The 26,878-nt window shown below is 39.3% G+C and overlaps 1 protein-coding gene across 1 annotated transcript in view; it reads left to right on the top strand.

Moving 5' to 3' along the window:
• LOC119648152 (fer-1-like protein 6) overlaps positions 1–26,530 on the top strand; it is a 38,203-nt gene extending 11,673 nt beyond the window's left edge. The window contains exons 4-12 of the mRNA XM_038049723.1: positions 5,842–6,329; positions 8,255–8,389; positions 8,453–8,604; positions 8,761–8,897; positions 8,966–9,144; positions 20,131–20,251; positions 20,401–20,682; positions 24,843–24,943; positions 26,346–26,530. Of these exons, the coding sequence (XP_037905651.1) occupies positions 5,842–6,329; positions 8,255–8,389; positions 8,453–8,604; positions 8,761–8,897; positions 8,966–9,144; positions 20,131–20,251; positions 20,401–20,682; positions 24,843–24,943; positions 26,346–26,526 (1,776 nt within the window). The 3' untranslated portion in view covers positions 26,527–26,530. The remainder of the gene's footprint in view (positions 1–5,841; positions 6,330–8,254; positions 8,390–8,452; positions 8,605–8,760; positions 8,898–8,965; positions 9,145–20,130; positions 20,252–20,400; positions 20,683–24,842; positions 24,944–26,345) is intronic.
• Positions 26,531–26,878: the final 348 nt, after the last annotated feature.

Here is a 26,878-nt window from a genome sequence, read left to right on the forward strand (position 1 = left end):
GAGATATCAAGATTAATTAAAAAGGAAATGCAACTCACAGATCTAAAGGAAATAGTTCAACTAGCTGTAATAAAGTATAATGGCTCAGTTCATTCTGTAACGAAAAAAAGGCCAATCGACATACTTTGGGGAATTTCCGATTCGAGTAAATTGAATACTCAGGAATTATTAAAAAATGCGCAAATAATGCAAAACAAAAACCTGAATCGAAATCGATTTAGTAGAGTTTTCAGAGAGGGTCAAACAATTTATGTAAAAACGAATAAGCGTCGCGGGAATAAACTATCGAACAAGTATGATAGAAAAGTAGTGCAAAAGGATCTAGGTACTGTAGTACTAGTAGATGGTAAGGAGGTGCACAAGGATAACATCCGTTAATTTCATTTTATCAGGTTAACACTAGCCGCCACCGTCCACTGTAAAATTTTCGACTATACATCTTCAAATCACATACCAATACGAAATGGGGACGTGGGGATCTATGAAGACTACATATATCTGACGCATAACATTAACCTAACCGATTTTGAACAAATTATGGCGGATATAACCGATCTCAGAAACATGTTTGCAGTATCCGAACAAAAAGAGTCTATGGAAACCGACGCGAATGAAATTTCCAGACCTATTTGAAATAGCCTCAATTATCATAGAAACCAAAGAGCGATATCTTTGCTGACAAATGCTGTCTACTCGGTTGCTTTAGCCCAACTAAATGTTATTAATCCTGTTATTCTAACGGACGAAGAAGTCCTCACAATTTTAAAAAAAAGAAGAATTACCAATAACAATTAGCGACTTAATTTCTTCATCACATGTAGAAATATATATAAGTAACAAAGTGTTTAAGTATATGATTAAAGTACCAAACGTAAGAAATATCTGTCAATAATAGATTTAACCAATAAGCACGTCGCAGAATGCAAAAAAGAAACACATCCTTTGAACAACTGCCGAGAAGGAAGTGGAATGCCAACTTGCAGAATTGATCGCTTCGACAAATGCCTCACCATGATTTTCAACAGTAACGCCGCTATCACAGTTAGATACTAGACAGCTACCTCACTCCCCCTTGCCTCTCAAGGGGGGAAATCAGTGCGGGTACACACGATTTCAAATTGTTTTGCCCTTTAGCATGAGCGAGATGTACCGAAAACCCGATCAGCTGTGTTTGACATACCGCCCGGACTTGCCAATGTATTGGTGAGATTGGCAAGTTTTTGCTTATGTATAAGTGAAGACGTGAAACAACTTTTTGCTATATGGGTGAGCACGCCGTAGTACCAGAATAGCAAAAGCTCACCGATCTCTCTCTTACCAATACGATTTGACGAAGATTATGCCTTTTCCTTGTTTAGCGTCTCTGATGTGTACAGATAAGCTTCTGCAAGCACATTTGCAAGTGGGGTCATTTTTGTAAGGGTACTGCCTATAGTAGATCTACTGTGGCCGCTATATGCAAAACTACATCGTCGTATCATATTGCTCCTCTCTCGAGAGTGGATGATAATACAATCATAATAAATGACGTCACAATATCCGAAGGTAATCAGAAGTTAAACCTCACAGAACATTCGGTTTCGGTAACATTACCCTACCTGCACCAAGTTCACCTGCGTAACTTGCACAAGATCGACAAATTCAATTCGGAAGCAAGATCAACAAGCAGGGTATGGTATATAATGGTGACGATATTAGCAATTGTGGGTTGTATCCTAGTAATTTATCTAAAATGCCATCACAAACAGCCGAATACAAGTCCAGTCACAACGAACTTCAACATGGAGACAGAGGTAGAAAGGATCGTACGCAATATCGCCGAAAGTTATCAGAAGATTCGGGACGAATCCGTTTAAGGGGAGGGGTAATTATAGTACAACAATAATATTTGTTTAAGAAAATCTACAGTACAAGCATATGTTATTTATATTGCTTGTACCATAGTTCTAAGATAAGATATCTTTGTACTTTGACCTGCGCGTCAAACAATGTAACATCTGTGTAACGCATGATTACAAGATGCACTCTGACCCAGTGTAACATTTGTGTACCACGTGATGGGAATGTACGAGTATTAGATATTATGACATCTGCATCGCAGATGGTTGAATAAGAGTTGGACCTGCGTAGAAATCAATTTTATGACTTGTTCTTCATAAGAAAAGAATAATATTTGGCCTGCGTAGATATAGTATAAATAGTTAAGATCCTACATGTTAGTAGTTAGTTCTGATTCGGAAATAAAGAAGATCGTATGATCTTAGGAACGGAAACTTTGTTTTTTATAACGAGGTGAAAAACATAATTGGTATGATCCTCTTTATGTCCACCCAACTACTGGCTTATGCTGACGATATCGACATCATGGGAAGAACGACCCGAGATGTACAAACTGCCTTCATACAGATCGAACTAGCGGCGCGAGATCTTGGGTTCAACATCAATGAAGGCAAAACAAAATATATGGTGGCAACGTCAGCACCAAAAATTAATCAACCAACAACATGAAACCGCATTGGTCAAACGGGAAGAATAAAGATAGGAGACTACAACTTTGAGACCGTTGATAATTTCTCCTATCTAGGGTCGAAAATCACAACCGACAACAGCTACGATGATGAAATCTGCGCACAGTTGTTGGCCGCCAACAGCTTATTTCAGCTTACAAGAACTGTTCCGCTCGAAACGTCTCACCATAGGGTCAAAGCTGTTACTGTATAAGACAATGATCTTGCCAGTCTCATGTATTCCTCGGAGACTTGGATTCTTAGCAAGAAAAATTGCGAACTCTTGGCCGCGTTCGAGAGAAGATTCTCCGAAGAATTTTTGGCCCTCTACATGAGGATGGAAGATTCCATAGCCTACATAACGACTAAATCTATTAGCGATACCATGACCATCAGGTTGTGGAAAAAATCCGGCTCAGTAGGTTACGGTGGGGGTTGAGGGTCACTTAATCCATATGGATGAGGATGATGCAGCCCGAAAAGTCTATAAGGACAATATCTTAGGTAGAAAAAGAAGACGAGGCAGTCCCTGCCTGAGATGGAGCGATGGCGTAGGTCAAGACTTTACTTCTCGATTGGTATTTTTGTAAATTTGACAGTTGGTCGACATTTTATCGATAAGGAACTTATGATTGACGCGGTTCTTTTCACGGACCTCAATTTTAAATATCGTCACTCAAAACATATCGGTTGATGAGCTGTTTACCAGGCTTGGTGATAAGAAGGGTTGCGTAAACCGTTTTATGGATCGTACTTTTAACATTTTTAGCGTAAGTGAGATTATTTCTCTAGTTATCTGACGAAATTGCCTCCATTTAATATGCGCCGGAAATGTGTTGTACTAATGCCAGCTTACTTTGCAGGACAGTCATCGATGGCCGATGTCGAGGTACGATGGTCTCATAGAGAATGACTTTAGTGTCAGTGGCGGTAAGAAAATGGCGGCGTCTTATGTGAATATAATCGGTGTTCCTTTTACTGTTCCCAAAGAGATAATAAACCTTGTATTAAGAAGTACAGGATTGAGATGTTCGGCAAAGTCCACAATTCGTTCGCCACCCTTATTGTTATTATTAAGATCACCTGCAAAGACAAGGTCGTCGGCAGATATGGTATAGGTCTTTATGTCGAATAGTTGCCAAAAGTTATCATCCTCCTTCGGCGTTAATGGCGTCAGAGATGGCAATTTCGACACCAGAGTTCCACCAAAGTAGACCCATTTTTGTCGTGTTCGTGTTCGGAGTCGTAGTCTTGGGGACCACTCCATCGAGGTCGAAGGTCTCTTGTGAAATCCTCCGTCTTATCAGTCTGGGTACAAATTGTTTAGCTCGGACTAATTTGTTTACGTTTTGATGCCATCCATGTATCAAAGTCCTTGCACATTTCTCAACAAGCCCGGGGTCGCGCCGACTGAGATGGGCGCCCTAGCATTTAAATGGCATAATCATTTTTGCCATTACACCGAACGCGTTGTTTGGTTGGTCTGTCGCAGTAACTAGGCACAGTTTGTTCTTTAATTTCGGGTTCCTTTTAAGCTTCCAGAAAAGTGATATTTTGAAGGTAGTTTACTGTGACGACTGTTACCAATAGTTATTTCAGGACAAATAGATCACGAAATATTACCACGAATTCATCTAATGACAGTTCTTAAACCATGCACAAAACTTCCTTTCATAACTTTTACACGATATTGACAAAAAAGTAGAGCTCAGGACAGAAGGTACTGATCAAACGTTGCTTCGCCTCTGCCTTGGGAGTAACGTGACTGAAGGTTGCTACCAGATGTTGGTTACTCACTTATATTCATTTACAAACATGACATATGTGCAAATAGAAGAAACTCCAACTCCCATAAGTCCACATACACTTCATGAAGAACCGGACAAATTGAGCGAAACTGTTTCCAAGTTTTTAAAGTTTCGCAGAAAACAAAATTTCGTGTGTCACATGCAATTTATTTGGAAACGGCTAGACATATCGATAATAATTTCGATGAGAATAGTGGAACTGGGATCACCTTTATACAGCGCGTCCAACCATAATACCCAAAAGTTCAGAGTTCAAGGATGGAAAATAAAAAATATCATACTTCAGTTTAAAACAGATTTGTTATTAAAAGTTTTAAATTTTTAATCAAATGTTGCTATTTGCGGGCGATTTTAACGGATTTCTGGATGTTTGTGAGTTGCTCTACCAGTCCTTTAAGTATTATTGTTGACTTTTCGGACACCCTGTATATAGTGAAAGACACCATTTTCAGTGGAAGTTTAGGGGGCTACCCATACATTGGAATAGATTTTAGTTGCGACAATGGTCATGAGGCAGAGAATAGGGAGCTGGAAAGAATGCACTTAAATTGTATCCTTAAAAATTATCCAACTTGAAAATCTGAAAAAATAAACACGCTGCTATATCCCATCAAGACCTCAAAAATGTGCGTATATTAATACATTTTACTGAAAATCTCGGTTAAATTCTTCCATGTATAAAATTCTGCTTCAGATAGGGCACGGTACATTAGGGAGTTTCCTAGATATTTTATTATTATTATCAAAGTCTAAAAAATAGGCCAAACCTGCCTGATTCGCGTAAATTTACTTCATGACATAGAATGTTAATATCACACAAAGGGGAATGGTCTGAGAAATAAATGCATAAATTTTCATATCTGTGGCGTCGAGCTTACGATTTTATTTTCGGCACCAGCAAGTGACAAGTTTTTGTTTTGAGTTTAAGGGGGCTCCCCGTATACGCAAAAGGGTGGTGGAAAGTTTTTTCCTCAGAATATGGTCATGGGAAAAGGCTCGAGTAATACTTGAAATTCAGGGCTTAACATTAGTTCAAAAATAGGGAAGCTGGGATCCAAAATGCACCCACCATAAAGTGACGCAATTCTCGTTCTGCGAAATTGTCTGGAATTTGAAAATACTGAAAAGAATTTTTAGCTACTTACAAATGAAGCCGTGAACATAAAATTCCTTATAGGCAAAAACACAAAAGGGTGAATCATATTCCGATATCCTGGCTAGTTCTTTATTGTTTTTGGTTCGCCGGCTTGAGTTACCTCTCCCTTGGAATGTAATGTAATGGATAAATAAACTCGCAAAAAGTATGTCTTTGCGCCGACATATTTCTTCGTTGGAGATTTATTCAATGTAGCCCCGCAGTAAAAAAGAAAGTAAATGCTGCTCCTAGATAGTATTACAGAGAAAAAGCTGGCGTCGAACAATTTCAACTTAATGATGTTGATCTTATCGCATTTCTAGATTTTACACAAAATCACAATGATAACATTTACATAAATATGTATCACTGATTTGGCTTCTTTTTTCAGCACGGCGATGATAATGCGATAGATGTGACGAAACATCATCTGGTAATCTATGGATCTGAATTAGAAAATCAAATAGAATTCAATTTTCTGCAAGATTGGGCGGAGCCGGTTCCACTCATCCGAGGCATCCAGCATAAAAGAAATGGGCCACCCAAAGAAGAATCTTATGCCAGCATAAAATGTCATATTGAAGTAAAGAAATGTAAATCACAATCGCAAAATGTAGGTCCAAATGAAAAACTTTTGAAGAATGCTCGAAACGTGAGATTCCAGGAAATATGCTCACTTCTTGTCGATATGGAAGTTGTAGTTCGCGTTTATATAGTGCAAGGATTACGGATAAGATCTATGGATAGATACAGTGAATCTGATTCATATGTGAAATTGCAATTTGGTGATAAAGTAATAAGCGATCGAGCAAACTACATCCCGAATCAAACAAATCCTGTTTTTGGGAAAGTCTTTCAAATTGAAGGAATTATTCCCAGGTGAGTATTAGTTGAGCGAAGACAGTTCAACTGTTGCAAATCTGCCGACCATAGTAGCCCGCCAAATTATTTCCTTGAATACTCGTTCACAGCTGATTGGGCTGATATCCGACATTTAGTCCCAATAAAAATGATTCTGCCATCAGTGATACTTGAACTGCAACCCTCTTCAACAGCTTGGTACTCTAAACACTTGGTAAACCGGATATCACATTTATTAGTCCCATCAAAACAGTTTGTTATCTGAATAAATATCCTGATTTTGGTCGTTAGTTATTATGTTTTCCACCAACTCGTATCTTCTCCCAGTTACACTTAAAAAAAATATCTCTATTCATGGACTTGCTGTTCATTAACAATGTCATCAGTATTAGTCCCAACTCATTATCCACGATATCCAATTTTCCGCCAGTATTATGTATCACACAGGAATCTAATTACCGGAACAAACTGGAAACGTATTAGCTGAGGGTTTAAAGTTGAATTAAATCATATTCAGTTCAAATTAAACAGTAATGTAGCGAATAACATGTTTGACTGCAGAGTTCAATAATATGGCAAGTGTGCAGCAAACTTAATACGCTAAACCTTTATTTAACTTTCCAATGATGTCCTTAACTATGTCAAGTATAGAAAAACGCTTAACCCGCACTGGCTTTTATATACAAGTAATGCGATGGGCTTCTCGGCGGAACTTCTGTAAATTTTCTTCTTTGTCCCATTTGGTAGGGGCGTTGGCTTGTTTAGATCGGGATCACCATTGCATGACAACATTTAAGGTGACAATGTCGGCACTAAATAACATAGAGACGACAGCATCAAATCGCACTGGTCAAATAAAAACAATAAAGATAGGGGATTACAATTTTGTAACCGTTGATAAGTACTCCTATCTAGGGTCGAAAATGGCAATCAATAGTGGCTTTCATTTTGTCTTTAACAAGATTGAATGCGTTTTCTTGATCGGCTTGTCGGGGACCTGTCACTTTATTTACCCCCTTCCCAAAGTACGTGGCCTCAAACTCCCGTTCTTTATCTGGGCATGGCACCAGGATGGTATATAAATAACATGGCGGAGTTCCTTCGGTGATCGTTCCACCGCCCAGAAATTGTATACTTGAATCCCAAAAGCAAAACAAGACTGCTGTTTCGGCGATATCCTAGACGGCTTCGTCCAGGAGCTTATCTGCTTGGGCATTGGCCAAGCTCGCACACTAGGTCCTGGATTTTACTTTGATGGCCGTGGTTGCTCTCGTTCCGTCCTGAAAAGGAAAAGCTAATATATTTAATACTACCACTTACGTCGTTGCTCCACTGTGAACTTCCGAGTCTTGAACTTATTACGAACACCCGCGTTTCCACTTTCAAAACTTGCTTTATTTTCACATATTATTTTATCCCTGCTCTATTCCTAAATTACTTATAGTTTTCCTATTTTTACTAATGGGGAATTAAAGAACAACCGCGCGTGTAAAGTGTCCCCTATTAAAAAACTTTTCGGAGACTTGTCGAATACTACAGAATCAAAAGTAAAGTCATTCTTTAATTTATCTATCTGTTGACCCTTCCGTGTTTAGCCGAATACATTTAGTCGCGTTAGATCATTTAACAGCAATGTGTCCGCTTAGGCAAAGTGCCAAATGTGCACAAGAATGAAGTGGATGCTAAAGACAGAAAGGGAACCAAATATTCCAGACTGGGTTGCAATTTCACCCGCGAATAATACAATGATTCGTATTCAGGGTATTTTCAGTGTATAATATGTGAGGAACCACTACCACTAGGCTATCACCCTATGGATTTCTTTTGGAAACGATACTAGGGGGAAGGTAATGGAAATTAGATAGCGGATTCACATAAAAGGCTGGAAGCAAATGCTCATGCATATCCCCTCTTAATCCAATAATATAAATTTACCGTTCCAGGGAGCACATATTGCATATATCTCTGTATGATCGGGATTTATTCGATGATTTAATTGGATGCACAAATATTGACTTAGAAGACCGCTTAAGGTCGAAACATCGCGCTGCGATTGGGATTTCTAATGAATATTCAGAGTGAGTTCTTTATTTCTCACATACTTTCAACTTGAATTCAATATTGCAATCTATCGTTATTAGAAGTGGATACAACGTTTGGCGTGATTTGAAGTCCCCCCGGAATATATTGCATGAAGTCGCTGCAAAATACGATTTAGATCCACCAGAAATTAAAGAAGACAAACTTTATTTTGCTGGAAAAGTTTTCTCTGATACATCAAAGATATCGAGAGGTGAAAATTGTTGACTGTGCAATTTATGCCTTCTGTTTAAATCCGATCAATAATTCTTCCGAGTGAATGCGTTTCTAACATCTTTCATTGAGAAATAGAATCTAAATTTGGACAAATAAATCCACTTCAGATAATGTCATATGTCATTTTTTCCAGATGAAAAACTCGAAAATCGGCTTTGCCTTTCAGTTTTAAAAAAACTTGATGAAATCCCAGAAATCGGTTACAAACTTGTACCAGAGCACGTTGAAACTCGGTCGTTGTACCGAACCAACCGGCCTGGAATCGAGCAGGTAAGCTGAGAGAAATTCGATACGAAACTCGTGGTGAATGACTTCAAAATTAATTTCGCCTGTTCAAGGGAAAGCTTCAATTATGGGTAGAAATTTATGAAAAAGATAATGTACCGCCACCCCTGGATATAACCCCGATACCAGCAAGGAAGTATGAGTTGAGAGCAATAATCTTGAACACATCTGGCGTTATTCTAGATGAGAAGAACATTTTTGGGAAGAAAATGAGTGATATTTACTTAAAAGGGTAAGCCTAAAGATTATGTTTACGTTTTAATTGCATGACTTTTTTTGTAAATATTAAGAATCCAACATTTGTAATAACATCAATGCACACCAATAAACATTTGTATGGGTTTATCGAAATAGAACCATGTCGATTTGGTACAGATTGTGAGATGCTAGTTTTCCCGGGGCATAGCCAGTAAAGTTTAGTGTACGTGAACAAACATTTAAGTATGGGCCAAATGTGAAAGTTTGAGTTAACTGGGCTCTTATCCCAAGTGAAAAAAAATGATTACAAAAAAAAGTTCACCGTGCGAAGGCAAGTTTTACAAAAAAGGCATCTACACCAAAGGGGATCTCACTCCGTTGGAGAAAGTAAGAGGGACGAGTTACTTGTAGCGTGAATGGCCATGTAACATTCGGGCGTATCACTGAGTAGGTGGGTCCTTGCTCATTCATTGTTTGAAATAATAAAAAAAAACCTGTTGTTTCTTTTTCGCTGGTGTAGATATTTATTCTTGCAAATACCGATATTTCGGGAACCACAAGTCCGACTTGTTAGCACTGATGAAGGGAACAAGTGGTTCCCGAAATATCGAATTTTGCAAGAATAAATATCTACACCAGCGAAAAGAAACAACAGGTTTTTTGTTATTTCAAATAATTAATCGTTGGAAACACCGCATAATTACACTCAGATTATTCATTGTGTTTTTACTACAGTGACTACCCTGTGTGTGAGATGAAGAAAATTATCTGCTTGCCCTAAAAGGCGGCAAGAAGTGATAGAAATATGTTGGTAGGAACTAATAGGTTTCGAATTTCTTCTACTATGCAAATGTTATCCATGCCTTAAATAAGGGCTATCGTATCAGGATACGTATTGACTTTCGGGATGTGATAACGCTGCTTGGAAACGATTCACAGAAAACTTGCTTTCTTAAGCTGCTTCAGCGTGAGTTCCAGCGTTACAGGCAGAAAGTTAGATGGAAGGCCTATCGGAAATAAGCGTGAATCCCGGGGTCAATCGTGTCCATGTAATGGTCAACCACGGAAGTAAGTCTGGTGGACTCTGCTTTCGACTTTGAAATGCACCGAGACTTTACTTGGATGCAACATGTGGCAATGGTCGCCGTCAAATTTTGCTCGAGTAGCAGCTATTATTTTCTATGAAATGCTCCTTCTACATAGAATATTCTAGTTACAGTTCCTGTTGACAAACTTTTCGAAATCGATGATTTAAACTTAACACACTATAGAATTCAGAGCGGAAACCAGTCTGCTCTCTGTCGATCAAGCTTGACACATTCCAAGTCTATTTTTATCGTTATTTATTCGATGGTAGGAAACTCTCAAATACACCTTCAATTATCGTATTCAGAGCCTTAATTTTAAGTACCATCCCTCTTTACCGCTTGCTTATAAAGATTTCAGGTTCCCAAGATTTACGACTAGAAGTAGCGTTTCTCAGATACTGCAGGGTCTGCACGCAAGTTTCGCAGGAAGACGATCGAGGCTGACGAATTTATTTCACTTCAGGTCGCTGCTTTTCACTTTTCATACTTGTTCACTGTGTGTACTTGAACTAGGGAACGAGGCAAAGGAGAGTGTTTGCGTTCTCTCTGTAAATATAGAGTGTGCTTCTTGTACACTGTGGAGAAAATACTAGAACGAATAATCTACAGTAGATTACTGCAGGTTGTTGAGAAGCAGGCCTCTCAGGTCGACAGTATGGTTTCCACAAAGCCAGATCAATCATTGATGTCATCAAATTCGTTACTGGTTTGGATGAAGATGCAATTCGTGGCCATCATCATCAACGGCGCGACAACCGGTATCCGGTCTAGGCCGGCCTTAATAAGGAACTCCAGACATCCTGATTTTGCGCCGAGGTCCACCAATTCGATATCCCTAAAAGCTGTCTGGCGTCCTGGCCTACGCCATCGCTCCATCTTAGGCAGGGTCTGCTTCGTCTACTTATTCTACCATAGATATAGCCCTTATAGACTTTCCGGGTGGGATCATTCTGATCCAAACGGATTAAGTGACCCGCCCACCGTAACCTATTCAGCCGGATTTTATCCACAACCGGACGATCATGGTATCGCTCATAGATTTCGTCATTGTGTAGGCTACAGAATCGTCCATCCTCGATGACGGACTGACGGAGTACGTAGTCTCCGTGGGTGTCCCATAGGGCTCCGTACTGTGCTCACTGCTGTAAAACATCATGTACACCGATGTTCTAAGTTTTCGGGTACTGGAGGAAGCCGTGGTGGTGCATAAGTGGATCGTAAGAGCGTCGGGACCGCTCGGGAAAGAGTGGTGGAATGAAAGGTTCATCTCTGCTATCAAGGAGTCCCACTTTTTTTCGAGGCATGGAGTATATCGCCAGTACATATTCAGGTTTAAACTGGATGCCTCACCTGTTTGCGATCCGACAATTCGGCTTCCGTGGAGCCAAATCAATGACCCACCCCGTCAAACTTGTTACTGGCATTGAAAATGAGGTGTATGAAAAGGGTAGTATTAGCAAGTATTGCGCAGTGATGTGCAAAATGTATTCAACACAACCAATTGAAATTTGGGCGCCGATTGGGGTACCCAGTTACTTAACTGTGTTTATAGATATTATAGACATCATTAATTTTCTTAGTGACTACGCCTTAACTGTAACTTAATTTATATATCCCCTGTATAGTAGCGGAGAATACAGACATGAATGCGAGTTATCCATATCTGTATTCAGTTGGTGCTTCTGAGGCTCTTTTCGAATAAAGGAACCCTCGTAGGGGTCCAATTTGTTGCATTTGACCTCTTTGAGTATCGTTACCTTGTCAATTGTATGGTCATGTTCTACAATATGCTGTGCGACTGCAGAATTGATATGTATTTTTCTGCCCTGCTTTATTAGCTCAGCTGCTTTTAAATGTTCCTTGACCTGAGTGCTGACTAACCATTAGGTTTGACCTATTATAACTGGCTTAGTAATAACGCAAACTTGGTAGAATCATACTTTAAATTATATCCTATACTATTAGAAAATTGTATGATTCTAGGATGAGCTTATGAATTACAGTAATTAATTAAATCTATTTGAGAACAGGTCGGTATGAAGGGTATTTTGGAGCCTAGACACCGTGTAGTGGCACCTTTATTAGTTTTTTCAGATTTCTCTGTAGTAGTAGGTTCAAGATAATGCTTCTAAGAATGAGTCCGTGAAGAAAATTTTTCAATCCCCTCTCGCCCATTTTGCATCAAATGTCAGAACTGAGGCCAGTTCCACATGACTATATTTAGTAAAAAAATATACACGCCAGTTTTGCATGAACCTCTTTGAACACAACGTAGAACGATTCTTCTTGCTGCATATATGTGAGTTTCCACCTTTCTACCACGAGTTTCTGAGAAATGGCATGTGACAAACAAACAGATGGATAGACAGATAGACAGTCAGAAAACCGATTTTAATAAGATTTTTTTTTTACACGAAACCTTACAATAAAAACAAGTCTCAATGTCGGAAGCGCGACGCTTCGGGTATAAAGATTTCGTGTGTTCCCTATGTACCGCATTTTCTACGCACTGTCTTTTTTCACGATAGTTTTCGAAAAGTACTACTTGAGCCCTTTTGTTTGATATCACATATGGCCGACCTATATTTTGTGAAAAAAAAATTGGCCGTCCTTTCGGATGTCTCTGCGTTTCCGCGTAAATCGTGTGTGACAGATAAGCAGACAGACGGACGCAAAACCATACAAAATGTTTACAAATTTGTTTTATATTCGACCTGTCCACCATAAGGTAAAATATACACTACTTTAAATAAATTAAGACTTATAAAGTATGCTAGCTGAAATCAGCAGACGTTGCTGTGCCTATGTATATTTGAAAAGCTTAAAACTTTCTTCAGGTACTGGAAGAAGTGAACCAATCTGATGATACGCTAGTATTTTCACTTTGAATGTGAGTGCAAAATAATCATATTTTACAATATTCGGCGTTTCAAACGATGCCATTTAAAAGTATGCATTTTACTTCCGAATACACTGTAAAAAGTGATTCTTGACTAGCTCCAGATATTAGTAAGAAGTGGCTCTATCAGGTCACTCACTGGTGCAAAATTGATCTTGCCAGTGAAGCAAGACATACCAAGCGTTTCTTACTGAAACTTCAAAGCACGATAATATAATATAAGCACAAGTCAGCCATTAGATCAACTAGGGCATTTCGATGCATTTGGTAATCGTAGCCTTCATTGTAATTGAATACTGTTTTATTAGGATATTGATTCTTAATCTTGACCGAGCCTGTCGTTATCGTTCGGCTTCATGTCGTGTGTCTTACTCTTCGAGAATTGCGGTACATTCCTTGAAATGTAATTCGTAAACCATGTTGTTCAGATGTTTCGGCAGCTCATAAAGTGGAAGCTTAAACTCAGAAGCTGTTAAATTATGCACCTCCCTTTTCTGATGTTTCTGAACTCTTGAAGTGGAGACTCTGATTCGTTCTGTTGCCAGTCGTTAGTGTCGGTCTTCAGATATTTCAGCAGTTCCACTGGCTAATAGTTGCGTGTTCAGTTATTTCGATGGAATTAATTTTCAGAATTTAATGAATCACCTAAAACTAATCACAATCCCAGCAATTATTTGTTATGACAACTGGTTGAAGGGTGTATAAGCTAATTGTCACTGCAGCTGCAAGTTACAACAACGTGGATGGCGCAAACATTTTTTTCATTAAAAACCATGTAAATAAACGAATCTTCATGGCGGTCGGGTGAACGATGTAGAAGCTGATCTGCCGTCTAGCCATCTAGTAGTGAGTTACAGTAATGCATATAACGCATAAACCTTCATTAAAAAATATATATACAGGGTGTTTCAAAACTACCGGATAAACTGTATGCCACGCGCTTCTTCATGAATTTCTGAAAGAAAATATTCAGCTTATTTTCGATTCTTAGCCCTTAAACAATTTTAATTTCTGAGCTTTAAACAATTTAAGTCCAAATAAGTTAAAAGCTAGCTAGAAAACAACTTTATCGTTTGCGATATGAGGGATCCTAAGTCGACATCTATAGTACTTGATTGGACTGGACCAGATGGAGAGCAACTTACTCTCACTTTGGTTTACTGACTCCTCGTTTGAGCCACAGTTAGATACTAGACAGCTACCTCACTCCCCCTTGCCCCTCAAGGGGGGAAATCAGTGCGAGTACACACGATTTCAAATTGTTTTGCCCTTGAGCATGAGCGAGATCTACCGAAAACCCGATCAGCTGTGTTTGACATACCGCCCGGACTTGCCAATGTATTGGTGAGATTGGCAAGTTTTTGCTTATGTATAAGTGAATACGTGAAACAACTTTTTGCTATATGGGTGAGCACGCCGTAGTACCAGAATAGCAAAAGCTCACCGATCTCTCTCTTACGAATACGATTTGACGAAGATTATGCCTTTTCCTTGTTTAGCGTCTCTGATGTGTACAGATAAGCTTCTGCAAGCACATTTGCAAGTGGGGTCATTTTTGTAAGGGTACTGCCTATAGTAGATCTACTGTGGTTTGAGCCATAGCACTTGGGAGAGGGAGAGGCAATTCATCAGACGCTGCCCTGCCCTCATATCCCAAACAAAAAATTTTAGCTTTAGTTTGGATTGGGCTTAAAATGCTGACGGTTTTGCAACTAAATAAATAGGAACTATTTCGCCACTAGGGCGGAGGTGATGCAGCGTCTGATGAATTGCCTCTGCTTGGACGAAACTGTTGGTCATATTTCTGCGTGGGCGACACTGTTAGTCATCTTTCTTTCTACATAAGTTTATTTGTGAAAATAGAGTTAGTTGTGTAGAAGCAATAGCTTTCCAAATCTAAATGCGTTTTTCTCCCCTAAAATTTTGCGGTTTAACCCGATTTGTTGTGAATTTTCACGTTGATAATGTACTAATTTTCTAATAGAAAAATTATTTCCTTTTCACCGGGATAAACTTTGTTAGCATCATTTTATCCATAAAGCTGAATTTGCGGTAGTATAGTAGGTTAAATTGAAATCCATTCACTAAAAAAATACCACATATCTGAACCCAAAGACAAAGAATGGGTAAAGACCTTCTATAACCTTCACATAATTCAGATAATTGACCTTTATTAAGGTTTTGTGTGAAACAAAACCATAATACAGGGTGCGGCAGCATAACTTCCTTTTTTCAAAACTCAATAAAAACTATTGTATGCATCGGAAAATATTTATTTATTTTTTATAATGACATGTACCTAACATGTCTAAAGTTTTTATTTACATTGTTTTGAAGATCAAATCTGTTAGGTGACGTCCCCCATTCTCCATACATTGCGTAAACCGATTTCTGGCGTTTGTCATTCTTGGATGTTGGTCTTCAAATCTTGTAGGGTTCTTGGACGGTTCATATAAACACGGGATTTCAAAAAACCCTATAGAAAAAAATAACAAGGGGACAGATCGGGAGAGCGTGCCGGCCATTCCAAATCGCCTCTAATTGAGATAAGGCGCTCTGGAAAGTGTTCCCTCAAAATAGCCATCGATGCTCTTGAAGTGTGTGCTGTTGCACCGTCTTGTTGGAACCAAGTGTCCCCCAAATCCAAATTTTCTAGCCGTGGGGAAAAAAAATTCTGTAGCATGTTTACATAGCGGTCCGAATTCACTGTCACTGTAACCTCATTTTCCTCAAAAAACCAGGGACCAATAATTCCAGCTGAGGAAATTGCATACCACACTTTGACTTTGGGTGAATGCAAAGGCTTTTGATGCAATTCTCGAGGGTTGGTGTCAGCCCAGTAGCGCATGTTTTGTTTGTTAACCGACCCACACAAATGAAAATGGACTTCATCGCTAAAAAAAACAATAGCACCCTCGGGAATGACATCAAGAAGAAGCTCACACGCGTTCATCCGAGAATTGAAGTCACGTTCTGAAAGTTCCTGCACTATCGCCATCTTATAGGGATGAAAATGAAGATCATCACGAAGAATTCTTCTAACAGAACGATCGGATAGTCCAAGGGCAGATGCGTGTTTGCGCGCAGAACGCCGTGGCGATCGCAACATTGACGCTCTCACTGCTTCAATGTTCTCAGGTGATCTAACGGGCCGAGGGACTCCAGTTCTTCCTTTTGTCGCACTTGCAGTTTGTCTGAATGTAGTGACCCATGTAACAATTGATTTGCGGTCTGGGACGGGAGCCAACGGGGCTAAATTAAAGCGATTCCAAAATGCACGCTGTGTTGCAATAACCGAACATCCGCTTGAAAAGTAAACCTCAACGGCAAAGGCACGCTCCTCACTATTCCAACGCATGATGGCGACTGAACCGTGTCGGGATAAAACTTTACAGTATCCCCTCTTGAACGAGACGACTAGCGCTCCGCTATGACATCAACTAACTGAGTGGCGCGCATTTTAAGAAAGGAAGTTATGCTGCCGCACCCTGTAGAATCGATTCGATGGGGTACCAATTGAAAGGGCTCAATTAGCACTTTTTGAAACTGGTCCCATATTTGATATCGGGTGAAGTATAGGAGAGTCATCATCATCAACGGCGCAACATTGGTATCCGGTCTAGGCGTGCCTTGATCCACCAATTCAATATCCCTAAAAGCTGTCTAGTGTCCTGGCCTACGCCATCGCTCCTCTCACGCATAGATACCGTAGATATTGCCCTTATAGACTTTCAGGGCTGGATCATCCTCATCCATACGGATTAAATGAGCGCCCCACCGTAACCTATTGAGTCGGATTTTTTCTACAACCAGACGGTCATGGTATCGGTCATTTGTCGTTATGTAGGCTACGGAATGGTCCATCTACATGTAGGGACCAAAAATTCTTCGGAGGATCTCCTCTCCAGTTCGCAATTTTTCTTGCTAGGAACTCAAGTCTTTGAGGAACACCAGAGGGCTGGCAAGATTATTGTCTTGTACAGTAAGAGCTTTGACCCTATGGTGAGACGTTTCGAGCGGAACAGTTTTTGTAAGTTGAAACAATCGTGCGCGGATTTCATCATCCTAGCTGTTATCGGTTTTAATTTTCGACCCTAGATAGGAGAAATTATCAACGGTCTCAAAGTTGTAGTCTCCTATCTTTATTCCTCCCGTTTGACTAGTGCGGTTTGATGGTGTTGGTTGGTTGGTTTTTGGTGCTGACGTTGCCACTATATTCTTTGTCTTGCCTTCATTGATGTGCAACCCAATATCTCGCGCCGTCTGCTCGATCTGGATGAAGCCAATCTGTACGCCTCGGATCGTTCTTCCCATGATGGCGATATCGTCAGCATAGACTAGCATTTGGGTGAACTTCAAGAGAGTCGTAGCCCTTGCATTTACCTCAGCATCACGAATCACTTTCTCGAGGGCCAGGTTAAAGAGGGCGCATAATAGGGCATCCCCTTGTAGACTGTTGTTGATGTCGTCGTGGCGTAATTGGTCGTCTCCATATTTAATCAATTCGGCTGTAATTCCATCGACTCCTGACGACTTATGATTTTTAAGCCGATGAATTGCACGGACTGTTTCTTCTATACTTGGTGGTGGCAATATTTGTCCGTCGTCTTCAGTTGGTGGCGCCTCCAACTCGCCGATGTTCTAGTTGTTCAGTAGTTCATCAAAGAACTCAACCCATGGCTCCAATATGGCTATTCTGTCAGAAATCAGATTTCTTTCTTTGTCTCGGCAGGATGAACATCGAGATGTATAAGGCTTCATCCTGCTGGCTTTTTGGTAAAATTTGCGCGCCTGGTGTGATTGCTCCCTGTACCTTTCGAGTTCACAGACCTATTGGTTCTCCCAGGCTTCCTTTTTCGTCTGTGAAGTCGTTTCTCCGCTCGCCGTCTTTTAAGAACGCAGCATTACTCGGTAGAAAAATCACAGTGATGTATCTAACCGAAATCTAGGCCTCAAAATACATCCCGTTCCGATATCTGCACAAATAAAACTAATAATACTATATTATCATATTTGAGAAATTTAACCCGAAACCCCTTTAAGTTTATGCTAGAAGTGTGGCACTTGCATAAGGGATAGCATAGGGCTTAACTTCGGAGAGTTAGAAGAAAATCCAACTATTATTAACAAAGTTATAGAAAAGGTGAGCATAATACTTACGTCTGTAATATGTACATATTTCTTGCAGTTTGAAAAAATATGAAGGAATATTTTGGGCCATATACGAATGGAAAAATGGGCGTAGAAACTTTCTCACATAAGATGAATACAAAACCTTTATACCTGAAGCGCCAGCGCTCAGAACATCATTGGCCCATACCAAAAAGGCTTCACTCCAAGCAAATCAGCAACAGATCAGATTTTCTTTGTGCAGCAAGCGATGGAAAAATTGTTGGAATATGGACATCAGTTGCATCATTTTTCATCGACTTTAAAGCCGCATATGATAGCATAGCCAGGGTAAAACTATGATGATCCGTGATGCTGAGGTAAATGCAAGGAGTACAACCCTCTTTAAGTCCACCCAACTACTGGCCTATGCTGACGATATTGACATCACGGGAAGAACAACGTCTCACCATAGAGTCAAAGCTCTTACTGTATAAGACAATGATCTTGTCAGTCCTTATATATTCCTCGAAGACTTGGGTTCTTAGCAAGAAGAATTGCGAACTTTTGGCCGCGTTCGAGAGAAAAATCCTCCGAAGAATTTTTGGCCCCCTACATGAGGATGGACGATTCCGCAGCCTACATAACGACGAAATCTATGAGCGATACCATGACCGTTCGGTTGTGGATAAAATCCGACTCAATAGGTTACGGTGGGCTGGTTACTTAATCCGTATGGATGAGGATGATTCAGCGATGTGTCCAGCAGGTCAGGCGCCAGACAGCTTTTTGGAACCTATGCGCAAAACCGGGATGTCTGGAGTTCCTTATTAAGGCAGGCTTAGACCGGATAACGGTTGTTTCGCCGTTGATGATGATGATTAATAAAAAACTGTAAAGGTTATCGACTTAAAATGCTTGTTTATTAAGGCCTGCAAATTTTAATTTTATGGTCAGAAAAAATAAAGAGACCGTAGATGGCCGTAGTATCTAGATGTTGCATCGTGTGAACGTAAACAACCATGTTTTGAGAAAGAGCTTTTATTACTGATTTGTAGGTTTTGTTTAGAATTTCTAGTACTCTAATGGGGACCACATGTATATCTCCTGTTCAACCCTTTTTGGAGTATAGGGCATTCTCACTTTTCAACGAGGCTTCTTGGTTTACTATCATCACACTATATATATTTTAATATTATATATTTTATTTTTTTTAGTTATTTCGCCTTTATTTCTAGAATTGATAGAAGAAAGCAGAAGAGAACAAGAAATAAAGTACCCTACGTTTTTCACTCTTTTTTAAGGTTTTGTATGAAACGAAATTTTATTATCAATTTTGATACGCACATATATATGCATGCATCGTCATGACAATGTTTGATTATTTAGGGTAAACATAGCATTTATGTCGTTGATTTGTATGTGTGTACATATGTGTATCTTGGGGTTTGGCAAAATACGACGGAATGTTTTGTATTCTCAGCTATATACGTTTGGAAAATAGTGCATACCGAGTTGCTTACATAAGACGAACACAAAACTTTTACATCTAACTATAGTTAGTGGAAGTGAACAATTTCTGATATGGCACTCTATATAATTGGGCTTTTAGCTAATATACGTTTTATGTTTGAGGGCGTCAACTTCCGATTTCCTTTTTGTTTCTAGTTGAAATACATAAATTTTTCCGTATCCTGGTTTTTTCAGTTAAGTGATACATATATTTGTGAAAAGAATAAAATTTTCAAATTAGAGGATAAATTGTGAATAACATGCAAAAGTACTTCTACCAAATGATTATCACTTCTCATTAAATTGTGTAGTTTCTTATTATACGAACACACACATGTAATATCTCTAATTGCAGAGTTTTGTCAACGCGTCATTGAGTTTTTCTCAAACATTCTTCTTCTTTTATTTCAAGGTGGTTGGAAGATATCGACGAGGCACAATATACGGACGTTCATTATCGTTCATTAAACGGCGAGGGGAATTTTAATTGGAGAATGATCTTTCCTCTGAGGTATTCACGGGTGGAAGACAAGGTAACTATGTATAAAAATATGGAAGAAAAACTTGCCTCATCAATTTTAATGAGTCAGGATATTATTTTCATTCCAACAAAAATAATTAACCCCTACTTCTAATGAGCATATTACAGATATTTAATCTCTTTTGTTTCTTTCAACTGAAGATGGTATTGAGAAAAAAGGCAGCCATATACGAACGATTCGACACTGAAGTTAAAGTTCCGCCAGTTTTTTATTTGCAAATTTGGGATAATGATGTTTTCTCGCCGGACGATTTTTTGGGGGTGGTCAATGTCAATCTTTCTCATTTCAAAGAACCTGTTACAACCGCGAAGAAATGTTCATTGAGACAGCAAACTAAATACGTGAACCTTTTCAATGTTGGGACTGTGAAAGGGTGGTTCCCAGCTGAAGGCAAATTTTCAGATGGTTCAATTGGACTTACGGTATATTCGCATTATTCCTTATTATTTCCTTTTAAAACTTCTGCAATTGGATATTTATTTCATACACTATCTAAACATTTCTGATACCAAAGTTTGGATTTCGACCAATCAAAGAATAAATAAATGTTGCCTCTACATCCCATAAAATTCCGCTTTGGGCTTACGCCCCATATTCCTGTTTTAGGGCTATGAAAGGTGATCAATAATTAAATGTTCGTTAACTAATTGTCTAGGGAAGAAATATACCTCGAACGATAAGAGATATTAAGTTCGTCTAAATAAGGTACACTAATGGCTTTATTTGGGAGTTCATTATCTAAAAGTCAAAATATTAGTTGGAAACAGATTTTCTTACCTTCCTTTGCTGTTGTTTCGTCGATGGCTCAATTAAAGTCAGCACCCCGTTGAAATATGACTCCGAAAACTTCTGAAGATTTTCAATACCAACATATAGATTTGAAACCCCCTGCCCTCAAGGAATACCTATTATAATTCAAAATCTGCTACGCATAAATGAATGGCGTTGTTGAAATAAATGATGGCCCTCATGCAAATGAGATAAATTTAGCCTAAGCTGAAAACAGCATAATATCTACATTTATTGTGAAATAAAAAATTCAAATAGGGGAAGGAGCAAGTAACTATTAGAAGCTAAGCGAATAGCGGTTGTTTTATTTTGGAATTTTCGGTATAGGAACCCGAAAAGCTTCTCAATGCTTTCTTATGAAATATACTTATAGATCAAAGAAAATGGAAAATGGAATGGCATTGATCTCTGCAACCAATAGGAATATTGCATTGGTTCAAAAGCAATTCAATACTCTCAATATATAAAGGGTAGTTTATCATCCAGGCACATATTTCAATACTCACATATTTGAATCCAACATTTGCCATCCACTATTCTGTACCATTAGGATCATTGGACGGTTACTTCTCTTTCGAATCCTTGGATTGGACGATTGGAAAACTTGGATGAACTCTGTTAGCGCGTAACTAAAGCATGTGACGTTACACTTATTGAAATGCTTTCATCATAGGAGGAAACGAAACTACCAATAGAACCACGAAACCTAGCCATTAAGACCGTCTTGTCTGGAAGCGAATAGATTCTGCCAAGGCAGAAAGTTCAATCTGGAACACCAGGATACTGCAAAAGAACTGCAGAATTTCTGAAGTAGAAAGCCATTTGAACATGCTCGAAATCCAGAATACATTGCGATCAGGAAGCCGAAGCGGAAGTAGCATAAGGAGCTGGAGGATCTTATTGGCTGCAGTATTTATGTCACACTTCAAGAAACAGCGGTAATTAATTGTTGGTTATGCAATGTGTTCCAACGGCTGATGAGTATTTCACGTAAAATTTTGATTAGTAACATGCGAGAGATCTGTCACCATTCACGGGCCTAACTAGCATAGAGGTGTTGAAGCGCATGTCGACGGCACATATCCTGGTCATTTTCGCCAATTTCAGATTTTGGAATTTTGAGCATCACTCAATCCCTTTGTCATGACAGTTGTTCAGTGAATTGGCAACGATGACGCCTAGATGTAATTGACTTGCTATGTGTGCTATGTGTCGATCAGTAATTAGACAGATGGAAATTTTAAGATGTTAGGTGTGCTAATCTAAAAATGTGCCCTTAGATTTCATTGCTCTTACATCGTCATCTTGCTCACGTAGCAGTTAAGCCTACAGTGACTTGTGAGTATGATCCCAGGGCTTTTCTTGGTGAAGATAAAAAAAATCATGCAAGTGCTTTGATTTATGTTTCCCCAAAAGCACCCTGGATGTTTCAATTCCTGGTAACTCTTCTTTCCTGAGTATCTTGACCATAGGCCCCTACAGAAGAGTCTGATGTAGCGGCATTTCTGCTTGCCAGCTACCTCATTGCCTTCTAACCAACGTGCCCTGGAATCCAGAGTATTCGACCTTTTGTACGGACCAAGCGTATTTAATTTATTAAGGCATCCCCAAACAAGAGTAGAATTCACCTGGTTAATCGTAAGCCCTTTGATAGTCTGGCTGTCGATTAGGATTACAATAGGGTCACCTGTCTATGGCAAATAGTTCTGCTTGAAATCTACTGGTATGCTTACCTACTGGTATAAAGTATTTTTTCTCTGGACCAACAACTTCTGTGCTCACTTTTTCTCATGGGTAGAATTCAGCCGTATTTCGTAAATGAAACTTTATTGCCATGCTCGTCCCGGTATATGTAATTCCCACTTAGAAAGGATGTCAATCTATCCTTAGTTCAGACAGCATCCCACCTCACTGGTACCCGCTTTTCGAGGTTTGTGTAAGTGCTCAGTTAAATCCTTTCCGCTCAGATAATCGCCTCACACTCATCATTGGTTTAGTTTTTGTGGGCTGCATTCAGTTTATTTCATTATCATTCATTCATCATTACTCCATAAGTGTCTACTGCACAATTTGATGCATCCGTCTGCTGATTCATGACAATTTTGGTTGATTATCCTGCTTGGTAAACATGTTAGCAAGGTTATAACGTTAGAACGATAGGCCTAATATATTTGCCCAAGACTGTCTCTACTGTTTCCAGTGCAAAGATGTCACATCCGAAATGAAAACCAATCGTGCAAACCTCCATGTCTTGGAATGTATCGCAAGGTTACAATGCCTCTTACAACCGTCAGGAGGGAGCGTAGAATAGTTTCTAGATCTTTGCTGGGAAGATGCTATCCGCTTAAGGTGAGTTCAATGGTTCAAACGTTCCCACTGTTCATTAAGCTATTTTCTACTTTTCCTTTTTATTCCCTCTATCTGTTACCATATTGGGATGTAAGGCAAGATACCGCAAAATGAATTTTGAAACCAACTTATCCTCCCCATTCTCTACACATATCAGATCTTCCCTTTCAGATAGAAGATATAGCTCTATCTCTACCTGGCTAAAATCTTTTACAATGTAGAGCGCAACTAGCCCCGCTTTTGTTCCGCCCAATTGAAGATTTTTCGGACCTCGGTCCTATTGCTAGGTAGACATACCCAAAACTTCACATAAGAAAATGATTGTTTTAACCAGGCAGCTGGCTTCACATGCATCAATTATGACTTTATTGAGGTCTTCCACAATTGTGTCCAGTTCTAGTTTGCTCCTGATATCACCGCCTACTCACCTTAATTGGCACCCCGTCCTATTCTTCTGAGATTCCTCTATATTGTTGCCATCAACGACAAATCTTATTGTTTTGTAATTCGAGATAAAGTATTTTTTCGAAACAGTCTAGGTGCTAGTTAGACCATTCATAACAGTACTCTGCCGGTGTTATATCTAGGATATCTTTCTAAGTGTTAGTAGTGTATTTCTAACTTATTACTTGGGATTAATAAAAGAAAGTATCCACCATTTCGATTGGTGTCTGTGGTGCGTCGAAATTGCAGCTACGAAGAAGTAGTAGCGCCTTCTCATAGTATCTCACCAGTCCAACAACTTGTCCCGTTTGATTCAGGTCTCCTGGAAAGTAGCTCGATGCCACTATTATCTTAAGAGTCTAACGTGTCCAAATCTCCAGTGAAGAGCTCTGGAAAAAGCCTATTTGATGGAAAGGTTTGAACTGTGAATCCGCATGTATACGGCAAATAGCGTTCCATTCAAATGAGGGGGAGGCAGTGGCTGGAGGTTGCTTACATGTAAAACACATACATTTTGCTCATAAATCTTACGAACCAGAATTAGGTATAGGCTTTGTAAATTTACCGCTAACTTCCTCTTTAAGTTGACTCTAGAATCCTAACATGGAAGTGATATAGGCCATAATATGGAGCACTACTTTGAAAATTTTTCCTGGAAATCTGACTATTATCAACCAAATTAAAATGAGTCTAATTTTTCTTTGTCACATGAAATTACTCTACTGCTACTGCTACTGCTATGTTGCAACTTCAGTAATTGACGTGCTGCAGAGATTGCCAACAACTTTGCTTGAAAACCACTAGTCTACTAAGCAGACTAAACGCGGACAACTTCATTCTATAAACGAGGACTGGTTCCTCATGCTAATTCAATAGTAAAATCTTTGGCTCCTATGCCACAGCACCGCCAAATATTAATCTCATATTTTTTAAACTTTTTCTCTCTTATAGAAGCTCATAATCAACCAAATTTTTTAATTAAACGTGTTTTTTATTCAAGGGGAAAGTGGAGATGATTTTGCAAGTACTTACCGAACCAGAAGCTGCTAGTCGACCAGCGGGTTTGGGGCGTAATCCACCTGAACAACTACCCGATCCAAAGTAAGTATTTATCTTCAAGTAATTGAGTGAGAATAGAATATTTACCCGATAACCTAAAACCTTCTGATGAATTCAGATACAAATTATAGGAAGGAATTCTTAGATAAGCATCAGTTTATCGAAGCGATTGCCTCGAGTTCGAATTCCTATTTGTCCTGAATTTTTGTCTTCATCTTTGTAGTATTATTCGGCAGAAGATATATCATTTGGACAGTATTTGGCGTACAAGCGTTGTGGGATCCTTATATTCCACAGAAGACGTATATTTCTTGGTTGTTGTAGAATTTGTTTCAGGAATTGCGTACACTTCTCCACACTTTCTCTTCTTGCGTTATAAACTGGAAATTATGGGAATTCGCGAGGTTTGATGGTGGGGCTCTGGAGAGCGCTTCTCTCCCTCTTACGACACTATGCTGTTGCATTCCGGAAAGTCTGACGGTAGGGGTGATGTTCTGGGAATGTTGAACTAGTACCTATGGTTACCGCATGGCGTGCCGCCATTCATCACTAGGTACTGACTGTGTTTACTGTGAGTTTTCGACTCGGATGAATAGCATCCCAATGATACAATGCTGCACACCAGTAAGGATTCCGATATAGAAGAGAAGAGTAATTTCTATGCGTAATTCTGGCAGTCCAGGCGATAGGTACTTTCGCTGCCAAGGAGAAGCGATGAGAGGTATGTGAATTTTTGTAAGGTCCACTCCTTTTTTATTCGCAGCGCTTTGTTCAAGCACAGGGGTTACCACAGGATCAGTTTTGTTTCAACTGACCGGCAGCATACGAAAAATCAGATCCACCCCATTGCGATCAATAGTAGATTTAGTAGTTGTTTTGTGCGCAACATTAACCTTGACCGACTTCTTTGAAGTTTCTGTCGCTTGTGGGTTTTTTGGATTCGCTTGCAATGACCACCTCAAGACCCTACAGATCACTTTCGAACAGTATACTGAATTTAGAGCCAACTATCAACTGACGAGCGGTTGAGGGACAGGCGCATCACAATCTGCAGTGACAGCCAAGCTGCATTGAGGGCATTGAGTACTCTTTTAATCACTTCGAAACCGTTTGAACTCTATCTCTAGATTCTGGTATATGGTATAGATGGAACCGTTCTTTACTCAAATATTCTTATCAACAAAGTCGTTCATACCTAAATTACCGAGTTTCCGATTTCCGCGATCTCATGCACTCGGCTCATGGTGGACCTCGGGCGTAGGGCATATTTACCTTCTTTTACTTTAGGAGTATCCTCCTCAACTGCCACCTGCCACGCTTTTATATTTTTTGGTGTTTTTGAAAACTGTTTCTCGCTGAGGTCGTGATATATGCATATGTATATTTATATAATTTAAACCCCTTAATTTTCTCATTAAATATAGTTTCTATTCCATATTTTCAGGCGTCCCGAAACATCTTTCAGTTGGTTTGCAAACCCCTTTCTGTCGTTCAAGCATATTCTGATGCCTCAAATCAAGAAATGTCTCTGTTATATATGTATTGTTGTAATAATAGTTGCTCTAATTATAACATTTATTTATGCGCTACCTGGTCAACTAATGAAGAAAACTGTTGGCCTATAATGTACACAGGCTTTTATAATAAAAAAATGTTTTAACTTCCAGATTTCATTTTCCATTCTTCTCAGATAGTTTTTGAGGAAGTAATATTCATAATTTACTTGTTTTGATAACAAGAATAAATTGAAAATACATAGAAATAATGTTTTTATCGGAAAATCTAGGTTAAAATTGACGATGCCAGCCAGCTTGCAAAATCCTTTCGATTTGATTGGGCCGAAGCATTGATAGAAAGGCACGTATTTCCATTTAAATCCATTTGATTTGGCCACTTTGAATCATCTTCTAGCCAGTGAGGGCCTGACCACCACAAAGAAAAATTTTTGAGGTTTCAAATGATAGACACCTAGTAGCA

This window comes from Hermetia illucens, chromosome 2 (assembly GCF_905115235.1).
Source record: "Hermetia illucens chromosome 2, iHerIll2.2.curated.20191125, whole genome shotgun sequence".
NCBI classification, from domain to species: Eukaryota; Metazoa; Arthropoda; class Insecta; order Diptera; family Stratiomyidae; genus Hermetia; species Hermetia illucens.